The sequence below is a fragment of the Vombatus ursinus genome, unplaced genomic scaffold (assembly GCF_900497805.2).
Source record: "Vombatus ursinus unplaced genomic scaffold, bare-nosed wombat genome assembly UNPS02014768.1, whole genome shotgun sequence".
NCBI classification, from domain to species: domain Eukaryota; kingdom Metazoa; phylum Chordata; class Mammalia; order Diprotodontia; family Vombatidae; genus Vombatus; species Vombatus ursinus.
In genome coordinates, this window is record NW_020954546.1 from 9,002,030 (window position 1) to 9,018,519 (window position 16,490).

Below are 16,490 nucleotides of genomic sequence, written 5' to 3' on the forward strand. Positions count from 1 at the left end.
GCTGCCCTCAGTCGGAGAAAGCTGGTTGTGGAGGGGCAGTAACAAGTGGAGGCCCCCTCGCTGCCTAGTACTGGAGGGATCCTTCATACTGCAGTGTCCTTGACCCAGGATTATGCTGTACAGAGAAGGCCTCCAGCCTGGACTGTCCAGGACTGGTGGCCTCCTTCAGCAGGTGACCATCCATATGGACACTGGTCCTGCTGCTTCGCTTTTCTGTGGTGAGCAGACTCCCGTCTCCTACTCCCCTGGTCCCTGGGAAGCCAAAGTGAAAACCTCTTCTTCCTGCCTGACCTTTCACGTATCCCTCTCATCCTTTCATCTTTATAACTTCCATTTTGCCATTGAGACTTCCTCCTGGACGCCGCCTTCGGACTTCTGGGCTCACAGAAACCCAGCTTTCTTAAGATGGCACTGGCATCCTGCCCATCTTCTCTAATACTGATTTCTCCTTTCCTCATGCCCCCTAGCCATGCGGGGCCAGATATCCTGGATCCTTTCCTCCCATTGTAGTGTCTGGACCCTGAGTGCTTTTGCTACCCTTATTCTGCCTACTTTCTGAACAAGCTCTTCAACATCACAGCCCATGCTTCACAAGGGTGGATGTCGACATTCGTGTTGCTGTCCCCTTGAGCGCCCTGGGCAGCCAGGTCATCAGACTTGAGGGCTGTGACCTGCTTATTCACTCTCGCTGTCAGCCATAGGGATGGCCACACCTTGAACCTCACCGACACCCCAGCTGTGCCACTTGCATTATTTTGAGCTCTGCAATTCCTCTCTCTTGGTTAAAACCTCCTACCTTCCACCTCTCCCTCTGCCTCATTGCTCTTAATTCTGTTCATCATCCTCACTGGAGCTGCTAGGCCTTCCAGCATTTCATCCCATTTTGGTCTCATTTTCCTCACTATATTTGAGAAGGTCAGCTCTGCAGTGGCCTCCCTCTACTCTGGATTTCTGACCCTCATACCCCATCAGTCCCATCCCCTGTTGGCTTTTAATATGCTTCCTGAGGTATAGAATCGCTCCAGGGAGTTCTCTTTCTCTTACCTGGTCTCCCGTACACCTTGACGGACACTGCCCTCAACAAGGACTGCAGCGCCGTCCCCACAGCTTATCTGAGTGCCTTAATTCCTGCTTTGTCGAGAAAACAGGAGCTCTCACTGAAGCATCTTCCCTCCGCTGCCATTCCCTCCTCTTTAGCCAAGGCTCTGCTGGAGCCATGACCCTTTGCCTTGTGCCCTGGGTCCCATTCCTCCCCTCTCCCAGCAGCTTGACCCATCAATCACTCAGCAAACATGTATTAAGCACCTGCTATGTGCCATGCACTGTCCTGAGCTCTGGGGATACAAAGAAGGATAAAAGACAGTCCCTGCCTTCAAGGAGCTCACAGTCCGATGGAGAAGACAACATATAAACAACAGTGTATAGACAGATTGGAGATAACCAACAGATAAGATGCTAGCATAAAGGCTTCTCCTAGAAGGTAGGGTTTTAGCTGAGGCTTGAAGAAGCCAGGGAAGTCAGAAAGCAGAAATGAGGAGGATGAGAGTTCCAGGTTTGGGGGGCACAGTGAGTGAAACACCTGAAAGTGGGAGATGGAGGCCGGTGTCACTGAAGAGTACAGTGTACAAGGCCTGGAAAGGTAGGGAGGGCTCTGAAAGCCAGAGGATTTTAGATTGGATCCTGGAGGTAACAGGGAGCCATTGGAGTTGTTTGAATACAAGGGTGACATGGTCAAATTTGCACTTCAGGAAAATCAGTTTAACAGCTGAGCAGAGGAAGGCCTGGAGTGTGGAGAGACTTGTGGCAGAGAGAGCAGCTTGTCCCCAGATGAAGAGCTTAGCACATTGCCCTTTCTGACTAAACCCTCTTGTCCATCTACCTTTCACTCATCCTCAATCCATTGTCTTCCCTCCCAACCCATCATCCCTGTTTGGATTTCGCTTTACTCCCTTCGTCTTTATTTATCCAGTTCAGCTGTAGACAGTCTTCAACCCTTGAGTTCCGTGACCAGCCCCTATCCCTGAATTACTCCCGCTATTGCCACCAATCCTGCTTACATCCTGTTGAATGCCATATTCAACAGGAAGTCACATAGCCCCGAGTCTGGGTCCACTCCAGGCTGATGTGATCCAATCCCAAATGGGCCCTTCATGCTATACAGAAATCCTTTTACCCTTTCCTCATTAGTGTTCTTCCAATGTGGTTCTTTCCAACTTCTTCCCTTCTTAAGCCATGCCCACTGCCCCACTGCGTCCATCATCCCCTCCCTTTCACTAAAGGACCTTGACTCATACTTCGCTGGAAACCTTTTAGCCTTTCATTGAAAGCTCCCACTTCAGAACACCTTGGTGTCACATCTACCATCCTTTCTCAGAGGAAGAAGTGTTTCGCCATCTTGCTAACACCAGCCTCTGTTCTCTCTCCTCTTTGAACTTATTCTCTTCCCTTAGTTTTCAGTCTCTCCTTATCTGCTTGCTCTCTGTTGCCTACAAACATGCCCAGGTTTCACCCATCCTGGACAATGTTCACTTGACCCTACCATGTTCCTAGGCCATTATCCTACACCTTCTCCTGGTCACAGCCAGGCTCAGTAGAAGAAATTGGCTGCACTTTTGGCCTCCACTTTTTCATCTCCCACTCACCACTCATTTCTAAATCCTCAGCAGTCTGACTTCCATCCCCACTAGATGAAAACTGCCCTTTCCAAAGTCACCAGCGAGTTCTTTATTGTTAGATCCAGTGGGCTTTTCTTAATTCTCAGCCTTTTGAAGTGTGGCTCTGTTGCCCACGGCTCCTTCCTTGTGGATACTTCCTCTCCCTCTTTTTTTTTGGTGTCACTGCTCTCTTGTAGTTCTTTTCCTTCTGCTCAGATGGATACTACTCTTTCTCCTTTACAGGTCCATTGTCCATTTCCTGACCCTTAAGTGTGGGTGTACCCCAAGGCTCTGCCCAGTGCCCTTTCCTACCTTTTCTTTGCCTATATTCACGTGGTGATTTCATCAGCTCCCATGTATTCAACCATCATCTCTAGACAGGTAACTCCCAAATGTACATATCCAGCCTCCACATCTCTCCCAAGCTTCAGTCTTATACCTCCAACCATCCTCTGGGTGTCTCATGTCCAAAACAGCTCATTATTTTTCTCCCTAAAACTACCCTCTTTCTTTGCCTGTTTCTGCCAACGGTACCTCCATTTTTCTAGTCTCCCAAGTTTGCACACTTGGACATCATCAATTCTTCCCTCATTTACCCCACCCCGTCCCTAATCCAGTGACGACCTTAATACGATCTCTTCCTTTCTCTTTACTCTATCCCTTGGCTCTTCCTCTTGGCACCCCAGCTCTCTTCCAGTCTGAGCCCAAGTGCCATTGCTTCCAAGGGTCTTTCTTGGTCTCCCCAGTCATTTGTGCCCTCTGCTCCCAGGCACTGTGCATTTATTTTGTATATATGCTGTATTTGTGTGTCTACTTCAGTAGAATGTTCGCTTCCTGAGGGCAGAATTTGTGTCCCATCTAGCCTGGTGTCTTAAGATAGGTTTGAATTGAATTCCCTCTTCTATCACTAGAAATCTGTGATTCTTAGTAACTTATCACTCTGATATGCCTTAACACATATTTTGCCTTTTTGTGCAATTTTTTTTTCCTTTGGGTTATGAGGTTATGAGGTCTCTTGGCTCCCTGGTAAACCATACTCTGAACAGTTAGCACTGTCCGCATTTCCTGTAAAAAGATAGGTAGCTTCCCCAGGATCCCCATGCCGTGGTGTGACTCCTCCTGATGCCAGGAGTGGAGTTGTCAAATGCACCATGCAGGACTGAGCTTTTCTTCGAGGAGGTTCATGGTGCACTGACTGCTGCTCATCGACGGGCTTTATAGCGGCCTCTAGAGTTGGAGCCAGAGGGCACACGCAGCAGCTCCAACAGCGGTGTGAGACTTGGAAAGTGAGAGTTCACGGTCCTTGTGACTTCGCTCTTTATTGCCCGGATGTGGTCTGTTGGTCTAGAGGATGGATCTTGATTGAACAGTATTTTCCTTGGTTTGAACCAAAATAAACATTCCTCTTCGCTGACCCAAGACAATGAGGAATTCAGCTCTGAAAAAGAGAGTCAACTGGAGGCTCCATTGTGTTGGACAGGAAACTTGGCCATGTGCCCAAGCATAACATCAGAGCACTTTTCAAGATTCTCAGGTCTGAAAATGCATACAGCCCCTAGATGGGCTTGGAGCTCTGTGTTAGCAAGAGTTTATCCATTCTCTGTCATCTCTCTCTCTTCCTTCTCTTCTCCCTTGTCCTTTCCCACTATATATGCAGTGTGTGTGTGTGTGTGTATGTGTGTAATTTTTCTGTCTATATCTATCTATATATAATCAGTGTTGACTCTGGCACCAGTACTGTAGTCACAGACATTAAATAAATAATGGCCACCATTTATAGTCACCTGTTTCCACTGGTCATTCAATTAAAATAGGTTTTATTTATTACCGATGTTTCTGTTTTCAGTGTTTCATCACCACCTGCTTTTCTCTGTCATTTCAGTGATGGCTACTTTGCAGCTGCCTGCCACCAATCTGGCCAACTTGGCAAATTTACCTCCTGGCACCAAACTGTACCTCACAACAAACAGCAAGAACCCTTCTGGAAAAGGAAAACTTCTGCTCATCCCTCAAGGGGCCATCCTGCGAGCCACACACAATGCTAGTGAGTCTGTCTTTGAATCTTGTTGTTGGGGTACTGGGCCTGTTCATCTAGGGGTCTGGGAAGTGAATGGATCAGACTTAAGAGGCGGGCAGCAGTTCTGATCTGCTAGGGGGAGCTTCTCCATAGTGTGCATCCAGCAGGAAATCCATTTTCATGGTCAAGTGGTGTGGGACAAGCACGAGGGGAAGCCTCCTCGGGTATCCTTTCTGAGGGTCTCAGCTCGGCTGCTTTTTCTCTTTCTAATTTTTGTCTCTTCTGATACCAGAAAAACGTGCTCGTTCTAAATAATATTTTTGTGTCACTAAGGATGAAGAAACAAAATCAGATACTTTGGGTATATTCCAGTGGCAGAGCTTGGGGCCTGGGAGGAATCATTAATTTCAGGTGACACTAAGAAGGAAAAGATAAGAAAAGCTCGCTACCTCCCTCCCAACCTAGAATTATGACTGTTAATCAGAAGTCAGTCCCTCCTGACACAATGGCATACCCCTGCATCTGAGATAAGTCTTAGCATTGTCCATGTACCACAGTTTCCACTGTCCCCAATCCTGTATCCTCTGTTACTCTTCCATCACCCCAATCCTGTATCCCTTCTTGCTTTCATACAAGCTCCAAGATAAATGTCAGACATTTCCCAAGATCACTGCTTAGTGCTGTTCCTTACATCCCTTTAGGGGCCACTGTGAGCCAAGCTGCCTGTGGGTGGTATTATCCTGGGTGAAGCTTATTTGTTCTCTGCCCCTGCACACAGCCCACCCATGTGGACTGGCTGCCCTGGGTGGGGAACAGGGCTCTTTCCTCCCTTGTCCATGACAAGCCAGGTGGGCTGAAATGTGCCAGTGCCTATAGGTAGGGAAGGGCATTCTGGGCGAAGTCTAAACAAAAACTCTAGGTGGTCATCTTAGGTTCACTGTAGAAAATCAGCCAAATGGGTGGGACGTAGGAAGAAAAGCCTGTAGTGTGAGATCTGAATTTAATGGTCATCTTCATAGGTCCTAAGAGATGACACTTTATCAACTAATAGTGTGTATATTTAGTCTGTGGAGGTAGTGGCTCTAAAGTGGAGGATTTACACTCTCCCTACCTGGCGTTTTCTTCTGTTGTGTGAACACCAGTATAATTGAAATCTAGTTAAATCTCTTTTTAAAAATTTTTGTAAAATTTATTCCTAACTTAAATACATAATGACAAAAAAAATTCCATGTACTCAGCACAACTTAAAAAGAGGATTCAATGTAAAACCATGAATTTCCATTTCATGCTGTTTTTTTTTTCCTCTTTCTACCCTCACCCTGCCTTAGAAAAGGCTTCCATTAGACACAGTTGTGTGTGTGTGTGTACTTTATAGGATCTTCATAGCTCCTTTGTACTTGATTTGAGTATTTATAATGCTCAAAATGACTTAGTTGTTCAAAGTTGTTCTTAGAACAGTATTGCTATTAATGTGTACAATGTTTTCTTGATTCTGCTCGTTTCACTCTTCATTATTTCATGCAAGTCTTTCCATGTTTTTCGAAAACCACCAACTCATCATTTCTTTTTTTTCTTTGAGATAATATATGAAATTTTATCATTATGTGTCAATTAAAAAATAAAAATCTTAAAAACCATTAAGCCAATATTTATTGAGCATGCACTTTTGCAAGGCACTATGGGTTTTTTTTTAATTAGTTTATTTTGAATTATCAACAATCACTTCCATAAGCTTTTGAGTTTTAAATTTTTCTCCCCTTCTCTTCCCACCTCCCTCCCCAAGACAGTGCATAATCTGATACAGGCTATACATATACATTCCTATTAAACATATTTTCACATTAGTGATGTTGTAAGTAAGAAATAGAACCAATAGGAGGAACCACCAGAAAGAGGAAACAAAATACAACAGAAGAAAAAAAATAGCAAATAGTATGCTTTGATCTGCATTCAAACCCCATAGTTCTTTCTTCTTTTGGGTAGCATTTTCCATCACGAGGCCTTTGGAGATGTCTTAGATCCGTGTATTGCTGAGAAGGGTTAAGTTTATCAATATTAGTCATCGCTCAATGTGGCTGTTATTGTGCACAACATTCTCCTGGTTCTGCTCACTTCACTCAGCATCAGACCATACAAGTCTTACCAGGTTTTTCTGAAGTCAGCCTGTTCATCATTTCTTATAGCACAATATTATTCCATCACAACCATATACCACAACTTGTTCAGCCATTCTCCAATTGACAGGCATCCCCTCAATTTCCAGTTCTTTGCCACCACAAATAGAGCTGCTATAAAAATTTTAGAACATATAAGTTCTTTTCCTTTTCCCCTAATTGCCTTAAGAAACAGACCGAATAGTGGTATTATTGGGTCAAAGGGTATAAGCAGTTTAGTAACTCTTTTGGCATAATTCCAGATTGCTCTCTAAAATGGTTGTATCAGTTTACGGATCCACCAACAGTGAATTGGTGTCCCACTTTGTCTATATCGTCTTCTTTTGTTTTAGCCAATCTGATAGGTGTAAAATGATATCACAAAGTTGTTTTTAATTTGCATTTCTCTAATCAATAATGATTTAGAATATTTTGTCATTTGACTCTATATAGTTTTGATTTCTTCATTGAAAAACTGCCATATCCTTTGACAGTTTATCAATTGGGTAAAGGCTCATATTGTAAATGACAGAATTGTTTATGTAGTTGGTATATGAGACATTTATCTGAGAAACTGTCAATAAAATTTTTTTCCCACTTTTCTGCTTTCCTTCTGATCTTGGCTACATTGGTTTTATTTGTACAAAACCTTTTTAATTTAATGTAATTATCCATTTTACATTTCACAATGCTCTCTATCTCTTGCTTATTCATAAATTGTTCTCCTGTCCATAAGCCTGATAGGCAGTATGATCCATGTTCTTCTCATTTCCTTGTGATATCTCCCTTTGTATCTAGGTCATGTGTCCATTTTGATTTTATCTTCTATGCCCAGTTTCTGCCAGACTGCTTTCACCTTCCCCAATAATTTCTACCAAATAATGAATTCTTATCCCAAAAGCTTAAAACATTACATTTGCCAAACGCAGGGTTACTATAATCATTTGCTACTGTGTATGTGTATGTCTGCTCTGTTCCACTGATCTACCTTTCTATTTTTAGCCCAGTACCAGATAGTTTTGATAGTTAATGCCATAGAGTATAAATATCGAGTACTGCTAAACCTCTTCCTTTACATTTTTTATCAGTTCCTTTGATATGCTTGATCTTTGTTCTTCCAAATGAACTTTGTTGTTATTTTTCCTAGCTCAGTAAAATAATTTTTGGGTAATTTAATTGGAATGGCATTGAATAAACGGATTAGTTTAGGTAAAATTATCATTTTTATTATATTGGTTCTGCCTACCCATGCACAATTAATATTTCTCCAATTATTTAAATATAATTTTATTTATATAAAAAGTGTTTTATAATTATGTTCATGTAGTTCCTGGGTTTGTTTTGGCAGTTTATACTCCAGGTATTTTATACTGTCTGCAGTTATTTTAAATGGAGTATTTCTTACTATCTTTTCTTGCAGGGTTTTGTTGGTGATATAGAAATGCTGATGATTTATGTGGGTTTACTTTTTATCCTGCTACTTTGCTTTTTGTTTCCACTATTTAGTTGAATCTTTAGGATTTTGCACGTATATAATCATATCAGATTGTTTTGTTACCTCATTGCCCATTCTGATTCCTTCAATTTCTTTTTTCTTCTCATTGTTATTGCTAGGATTTCCAATACAATATTGAATAATATTAATGACAGTGATCACTCCTGATCTCACTAGGAAGGCTTCTAGCTTATCCCCCTTACAAATAATGCTTGCTGATGGTTTTAGGTAGATGCTACTTATCATTTTAAGGAATAATCTCTTTATACCTGTGCTTTCAAGTGTTTTTAAAAGGAATGAGTGTTGTATTTTATCAAAAGCTTTCTCTGTATCTATTGATATAATTATATAATTTTTGTTACTTTGTTATTGATAGACTCAATTATGTTATTAGTTTTCCTTATTCCCTGCATTACTGGTATGAATCTCACTTTGTCACAATATATAATATTTATAATATTGTTGTAGTCTCCTAGCTAATATTTTATTTAGGATTTTTGCATCCATATTCATTAATGAAATTAGTCTTTAATTTTCTTTCTCTGTTTTGGCTCTTCCTGATTTGGCATTAGTACTATATTCATTTTATAAAGGGAGTGTGGCAGGACTCCTTTATCTGTTATTCCAAATAATTTATTTAATATTGGAGTTAGTTGATCTTTGAATATTTGGTGGGATTCTCTTGTAGATCCTTCTGGTACTGATCATTTTTTCTTAGTAAGCTCATTTATGACCTGTTCTGTTCCTTTTTCTAAAATAGGTTTTATTTAGATATTCCATTTCCTCCTCTGTTAATCTAGGCAGTCTATATTTTTTTAAATATTCTTCCATTTCACTTAAATTGTTTGATTTATTGACATGTAATTGGGCAAAATAACTCCGTGTAATTGCTTTGATTTCATCTTTATTAGTGGTATATTCACATTTTCATTTTTAATACTAGTGATTTGGTTTTCTTCTCATTCTCTGTCTCTTTGTTGTCCTATTAACCCATGGCTTATCTATTTTTTCCCCCATAAAACCAACTCCTAGTTTTATTTATTAATTCAGTGGTTTTCTTCTCAATTTTATTACTCTTACCTTTAATTTTTAAGATTTTCAATTTGGTGCTTAATTGGAGATTATTGATTTGTTCTTTTTCTAGTTTTTTTAATTACATACCCAATTCATTTGTCTGTCTTTATCTGTTTTATTGATATAAGCATTTAGAGACACACATTTTCTACTTTTATTACTGCTTTTGCTGCATCTTATTGGTTTTGATATGTTGTTTCATTATTATCATTCTCTTTAATGAAATTATTGATTGTTCTTTAACAATCAATGATTTGTTCTTTAACCCACTCATTCTTTAAGTTTAGGTTGTTTAGTCTCCACTTAGTTTTTAATCTGTGTTTCCGTGGTCCCTTATTGAATATAATTTTTATCGCATTTTGATCTGAAAAGCTTGCATTTAATATTTTTGTTTTTCTGCATTTAACTATAAAGTTTTTATGCCCTAATATATGGTCAGTTTTTGTAAAAATACCATGTACCACTGAGAAGAAGGTGTATTCCTTTCTATTCCCATTCATTTTTTTCCATATATGTGTATATCTAGCTTTTCGAAAATTCTGTTCACATCCTTGACTTCTTTCATATTTATTTTTTTGGTTTGATTTATCTAATTTTGAGAGGAGAAGGTTAGGGTCCCCCACTATTATAATACTACTATTTCCACCTGTTATTCGTTTAACTTTTTCTTTAAAAATTTTGATGCTATAGCATTTGGTGAATATAGCTTTAGTATTGATATTGCTTCATTTTCTGTGGTACCTTTTATCATAATGTAGTTTCCCTGTTTATCTTTTTTAATTAAATCTATTTTAGCTTTAACTTTGTCTGAGCTCATGATTGCTATCCCTGCTTTTTTTACATCGGCTGAAGCATAATACATTCTACTCCAGCCCTTTATTTTTAACTCTTTGTATAGCTCTCATTTTGAAATATGTTTCTTGTAAACAACATATTGTGGGATTCTGATTTTTAATCCATTCTGCTATCCCTTTCCATTTGATGGGTGAGTTCATTCCATTTACATTCAAAGTTATAATAACTATTTGTGTGTCTCTCTCCATCCCATTTTTCCATACTGTTACCCTTCTTACCCTCTTTTTTACCCTATCCTCTACACAAGTCTAATTTACTTCTAACCACTACCTCCCTAACCCACACCTTTTTTAAGAATCCCTCCCTTATGCTCAACTCTTACACTCCTGTTCTTTAATCCACCCACTCTTCTCAGAGGCCTTCTCTCCTGCTTCTTGGTCTGCAGACCCTTCTAAAAGTCCCTCCCTTATTCTGTCCCTTCACCCTTCTGTTGCTTTATAAATTTAGAAGACTTTTTATACCCTTCTAGATGGTATTCTCTCTTCACCCCAGTTCCAGTAAAAATAAGATTGCAGTATTACCAGCCCCCCACCCCTGCCTGCTTCCTCTGTAACAGTTCTTCCATTCCCACCTAGTTTGCATGAGGTAATTTCTGTTTTACCTTTCCCTACCCAATTTTATTTGTTAGAATCATCCCATCATACTTAACTCTGCCCCAAGCTCTCTATGTGTGTATGCTCTTTTAAACTACTCAAGTAATGGTAACATTCTTAAGAGTGCAGATAACGTTTTCTCATATAAGAAGTAAACAATTTGACCTTATTTAATTCCTTATAATTGGTCTTTAGCGTTAACCTTATGTTTCTCCTAGATCTTCTGTGTCTAATTTTCCATTGAATTCTGGTCTTTTTGTCATAAATACTGAAAGTCTTTCAGTTCATTAAATGTCCTCTTTTTTTTTTTGTTCAGGATTATAGTCAGCTTTTCTGGGTAAGTTGTTTTTGGTTGCAACCCCAGCTCCTTTGCTCTTAAAATGTCTTCTAAGCCCTTCAGTCTTTTAATATAGAAGCTGTTAGATTTTGCATCATCCTGACTGTAGCTCCATAGTATTTAAATTGTGTTTTTCTTGTTGCTTGTAGTATCTTCTCCTTGACCTGGGAGCTTTGAAACTTGTTTATAATATTCCTGTGAGTTTTCATCTTGGGACTGCTTTCAGATGGTGATCAGTGGGTTTTTTCTATTTCTGTTTTACCCTCTCATTCTAGAATTTCAGAGCAATTTTCCTTAATGATTTCATGTAATATCATATCTAGTCTTTTTTGATCATAGCCTTCAGGTAGTCCAACAATTCTTATGTTGCTTCTCCTTGATCTGTTCTCCAGATCAGTGTGTTTTTCTAGTGAAACGTTTCACATTCTCTTCTATTTTTTTATTCTTTTGATTTTGTTTTATTATTTCTTGGTGTCTTATAACATCATTAGCTTCCTCTTGCCTAATTTTAGTTTTAAAGGGGTTATTTTCTTAAGTTTCTTGATTTCTTTTTCTAGTTGGTTGACTCTTTTCACAGTTTTCTTGATTTTCTTGGATGGTTCTTATTTTTTCCCTGATTTTTCCTCAATGTTTTTTATTTGATTTTTAAAGTCCTTTTTAAGCTCTTCCAAGAACTCTTTTTGGGCATGTGACCATTTGACATTTTTCATTGAAGTAGAAGTAGCTTTTTAAATTTCACTCTCTTTTGAGTATGAACCCGGATCTCCTCTATCCCCATAGTAACTATTTATGGTTGAGTTCTTTCTCCTTTGCTCACTCATTTTTTCTTAAGCAGCTAATTGTTATAGTCAGGTTCTAGTCCCAAGGTGGGGAGATGTTGTGGGGTGGGGAGTGATGCCTCGAGCTTCAGGTTTTTCTTACAGTTGTTTTCTGAGCTCTGTCTGGGGGCCTGCCCTGCTCTGCCCCTGAGCCACAGCCAGGACCCCAGCCATGCTGTTACTGAAGATGCTCTCGCTCTCTGCCATCCTTCCTGCGGCCGCAAACTTTAGCTTACTCCTCTGCCCTGGACTCTGCTCTCCGACAAATGCCCACAGCCTACAGGGTTCCCTCCCCTCGTCCACTGCACTCTCCTGGTGTCTGCTCGCTCCTGCTAGTCCACAACTGCAGCCCAGAACTGGGTCTGGTCAGCACAGCTGGACAAAGCCAGAGGCTCTAACCCCAACACTGTGGCGAGGCTGCCCCCAGGGCAGAGTTGGCCTGGAGGTGTTTGCGCTTCACCAGGGCCAGGCCTCTGGTCTTTCTGAGGTCCTCCCAAGTTATCTTAGGAGAATAACTGCTTTACCCAGACTCTATTATTTTTTACCACTCTAAGTTCACTTTGAGGCAATGTTTTGTCTTGTTTGTTGGGGAAATTTGGAGAGCCCAGTATTTCGTGTCTTATCTCACCATCTTCCCAGAATGCCCTCCTAAATCTCTAGGAATCTGCTCTTGATCGGTTGCCAGAGCCCCCAGGACTGGAAACTTCTGTTATTGGGAGGAGAGATAATGGGATATGGGTCAGAAAAGTCTGTTCCTGGAGAGGAGAAACAGAAGCCAAAAGCTGAGGTATAGGAATTGGGAAGAGAGGTCTGGAAAAGAATGGGCATTTGCAATTATTGTAAATGCAAAAAAATTCTGAATTTAGTCGAGGGAGGGAAAGGCAAATAGGAAGAACACAATCTCTGAGTTTCCGTAAAATCCAAGAGGCATTCTCTGAGGATGTTGGATGGCCCCAGATTTGGTGACCATTAATTTGTCTGAATGGTAAGATACTTGAGGGAGAGCAGTCATATTCTTGGCTGGAAAATGCCAATATCTAGTTTTCCTTCCCTGCTCTCCCATCCCAAGGCACAAAGAGCTTTTCAGATGTGTCTCTGCCGTGTTTGGAATTTGTCCATTCACTTCCTTATCAGGTAGATAATGAAGAGGCTCAGGAGAGTGGATGTCAGTCTGGAAAAAATCAAGTCTACTTGGGCGGGAGAGGGGACTCAGAGGACATGTGGGATGATGGCGCCTCTTTGTGTTCTAGACCTCCAGGGAGGAGCTTCCGCAGCTGGAGGCAGCAGTGGGGGTGCCGGAACGCAGGGTGCAACCCCAGGAGGGGTGTCCCCGCATGTGACCTACACATCCTACATCCTCAAGCAGACTCCGCAGGTTTGGGTCCTTCATTTCTGCTCTTTTGAAGTTCCTTGGAGACTACAAAGTTGGGGGGCTTATTTAGGATCTGCCTTTAGGTACAGTTGACTTCCTCTAGAACACTGCCATTGGGAGCCAGGGTTCACATCTCTGTATCTCCAGCCAGTGCTGTATTTGGGAGGTTGGGGCAGGTGTCACTTGACCCATCAAATGGTCATGTACACATAGAATTGAGCAGCATTGGAAGGTCTGTTTTACATCTCCTTAATAGGGATCCTCCCTTCCTCCGAGCCCATAGCTGTGCTCCACAGAGGATCTACCCATCTGGTCAGATGCTATCTTCTACATTTAAAAAAAAAATCTATTGTAAACCTAGCATTAAATATCAACATAAGGTCCTTCCAACCCAAGACCTGTGAGAGACTCTGGTAGCTTTTCCGTAGCTCTTCCCTGCAAATCTCCATTGGGTTTTTGTTCATTTTTGTTTAGTTTATATCTGTTGTGTGTGCCTGGTGCTTCTGGTTCTGCTTTTCTCACTTTATGTGATTTTGTAAAGCTCTTCTCAGATTTTTTTTATGTTCTAAATAATTATTGATTTTAGTAACACTGTAATCCTGGGTCACAGTTGGTTTCACTATTCCCCTCTGGTTGGACAACTATGAGTTTCCAGTTTCTGATAAGATGATCAGATTGTTTTGTAACTTGGATTGCATACTAAATGCTAAGTTACTTTCTAAAAAGATCCTACTAATTTGTACCTACCAGCAATGAACAGGATGCCTGTTCATCTACTTCTTTCTCTCCTATCCTTCTAACACTTGGTTTTATTGCTATTAATTTTTTTGTTGCCATTTTAATGAGTGTGAGGTTGTACCTCAAAGTTGTTTTAATTTTCATGTCAATATTACTAGTGAGGTTGAGCATCTTTTCAGCTAATTATTAAGAATTTATTTCTTAGTTGAAAATTGTTCTCATCCTTTGAGGATTGAATGTTGCCATTGTAAATGTTCTATTGCTCTCTATGTATTTTAATTGTCAAGTTGTTTTTTATCTCTTATGTCTTCTATAAATACTTTCCCCAATCTGTTCTGTCTTTTGATTTTTTGTTGTTGTTGTACAGAAAATTTTATTTTAAGACTTAATTAAATTTCATTTAACTTTAATTTTGGGAATTAAATAAGGGTCTGACTGAAAATAGATTTTTTCATGGCACCCCTTACAAAAGTATTTTTAACACTGCAAGGACCAACCATCTCATTTGTATTGACACACAAATTTTTAAGTAATTTTACCATAACTTAATATAAATTCTTCTAAGTGTGGAGATACACTTTTTAGATGCAAACAGTTACAAGAAAATATTACAATTTTACTTTGAAATAAAAGTTTTCATCCTACTGTCTCAAAACCTTATGGATTTAAAAACTGTACTGCATCAGCTGATACAGCTTGGTATTTCAAGGAGACTGAATCCTACATCCTCCACTTAAGTTATATTCTGATGCCGTCTAACTGGTGTAGGAACCATGTTGAGTTTTCCAAGTCTTTCCAGTGTAATGCCAACTTTGTCAGGGTTTCTGAAGCTGGAGAGACTTTGAGTAACAGATTATGTGTCTCAGTGGAAAAGGCCAGTCCAGCTGGCTATCATCAGGTTGTCACTACAGGAGGCATTTTTTATCCATAGCAAGTTACGAACATGGAGGAGCTGCTGGATGGCAGAGGAAATCCTGCATCCCTTGAGCTGTGGAAGTGATAACTGTACACTAGGAAAAGCAAACAAGCATTTTTGTTGTCTCTTAGAGACCCTTGCTATAATGTTTTTGTGGCCTTCAGCATTAGCATATAGCAAAGTCATTAGCTCATTATCTGGGAAGAGGGTGGGAGAGAATGTGGTTGGGGACCAGAAGGGGGCAGACGCCCACTCCTCCACCGTCCTGTTGTCTCTCAGAATCACCTGGAGCAATCATCTGGGTAAGATTGAGGTATTTTAGCTGGCTCACTTGATGTTTGTTTTCTAAATATTGTGAGTGATGCACTGTGCTGGGGAGCTTTACATTTCAGTGCTGATGGAATTTTGGAATCTAAAGAAAGCTCTGTTTCCTATAACAGAGCCTCCTTTTGTGACTTAAGGATAGGTGCTAGTGACTCCGATCTTTTGACTTTTCCTTTTTTGTCTCCAGGGCACATTTTTGGTTGGCCAGCCATCCCCTCAGAGTTCAGGAAAGCAGTTAGCGACTGGATCCGTGGTTCAGGGCAATTTGGGAGTCAGTGCATCCTCCACTCAAGGACAGCAAGCATTAAAAGTCATATCTGGGCAAAAAACAGCTTTGTTCACCCAGGTAACATGCCTGTGCTCCCTGCTCCCTCTCCCCAGGTTCTCGTCCTTTCTTTCAATTCTTTCTTCCCTCCCTCCCTCCCTGCCTGCCTCCCTTCTTTCCTCCTTTCCTTCCGTCTTTGACTCGATCCTTCTGAAGAACATTATACCGTTCTCCCAGGAGACCGCTATCCTATGTCCTCTACACGTCCAACAGTTTTATCCAACAGTAAATATTGACAAGGAGAACTATTGCCTCTTTCTAAGAAAATAGAGCAGAGAGCACTTGACTAGGTAAAGGGATTTTTAGGTGTCTCCTAGAAGAGATGAGGCAGCCCTTGGTTTTTTCATGGCTTCTTCTTGAAGTCGGAGATAGTGAATGCACACCTTATGGGCGACTTTTCTTCACATGGTCTTAGGGTCTTATTTGATCCCTCCTGTGTGAACTGCACATACAAAGACAAAACCAAACGGTCTCCACCTCCAGAAAGCTGCTTTGTGGCCCTGGTGGCAGACGGTACATCAGACAACATGTGTGAGAACTATGCCTTAGGGAGCCCTGAGAACAGGAGGGGTCCAGAAGGGCCTTGGGCAGGATGTGGGCCCTGGAGCTGGGCTTTGTAGGAGGCTGCCTGTGTCTCCTCTCCTACCAGCAGGAGACGTTGGCTCTGCCTAATACTGGATTTCATTCAACTCTCACCCCAGTGTTGCCAGGCCAGTGCTGTTATCACATCCCTGATTTACATGTGGGGAAACTGAGGTTCAGAGAAATCAGGAACTTGCCCACGCTCCATGGCTAATAAGGGTCAGCCGTGGGACTCAT

At 40.9% G+C, this 16,490-nt stretch overlaps 1 protein-coding gene across 7 annotated transcripts in view; it reads left to right on the forward strand.

Moving 5' to 3' along the window:
* Positions 1 to 16,490, forward strand: part of YEATS2 (YEATS domain containing 2) — a 104,346-nt gene that overhangs the window by 63,376 nt on the left and 24,480 nt on the right. For all 7 annotated transcript variants that reach the window (XM_027861803.1, XM_027861801.1, XM_027861800.1 and 4 more), the window contains 3 exons: positions 4,537 to 4,698; positions 13,247 to 13,371; positions 15,534 to 15,692. In XM_027861803.1, coding sequence (XP_027717604.1) covers positions 4,537 to 4,698; positions 13,247 to 13,371; positions 15,534 to 15,692 — 446 coding nt within the window. The remainder of the gene's footprint in view (positions 1 to 4,536; positions 4,699 to 13,246; positions 13,372 to 15,533; positions 15,693 to 16,490) is intronic.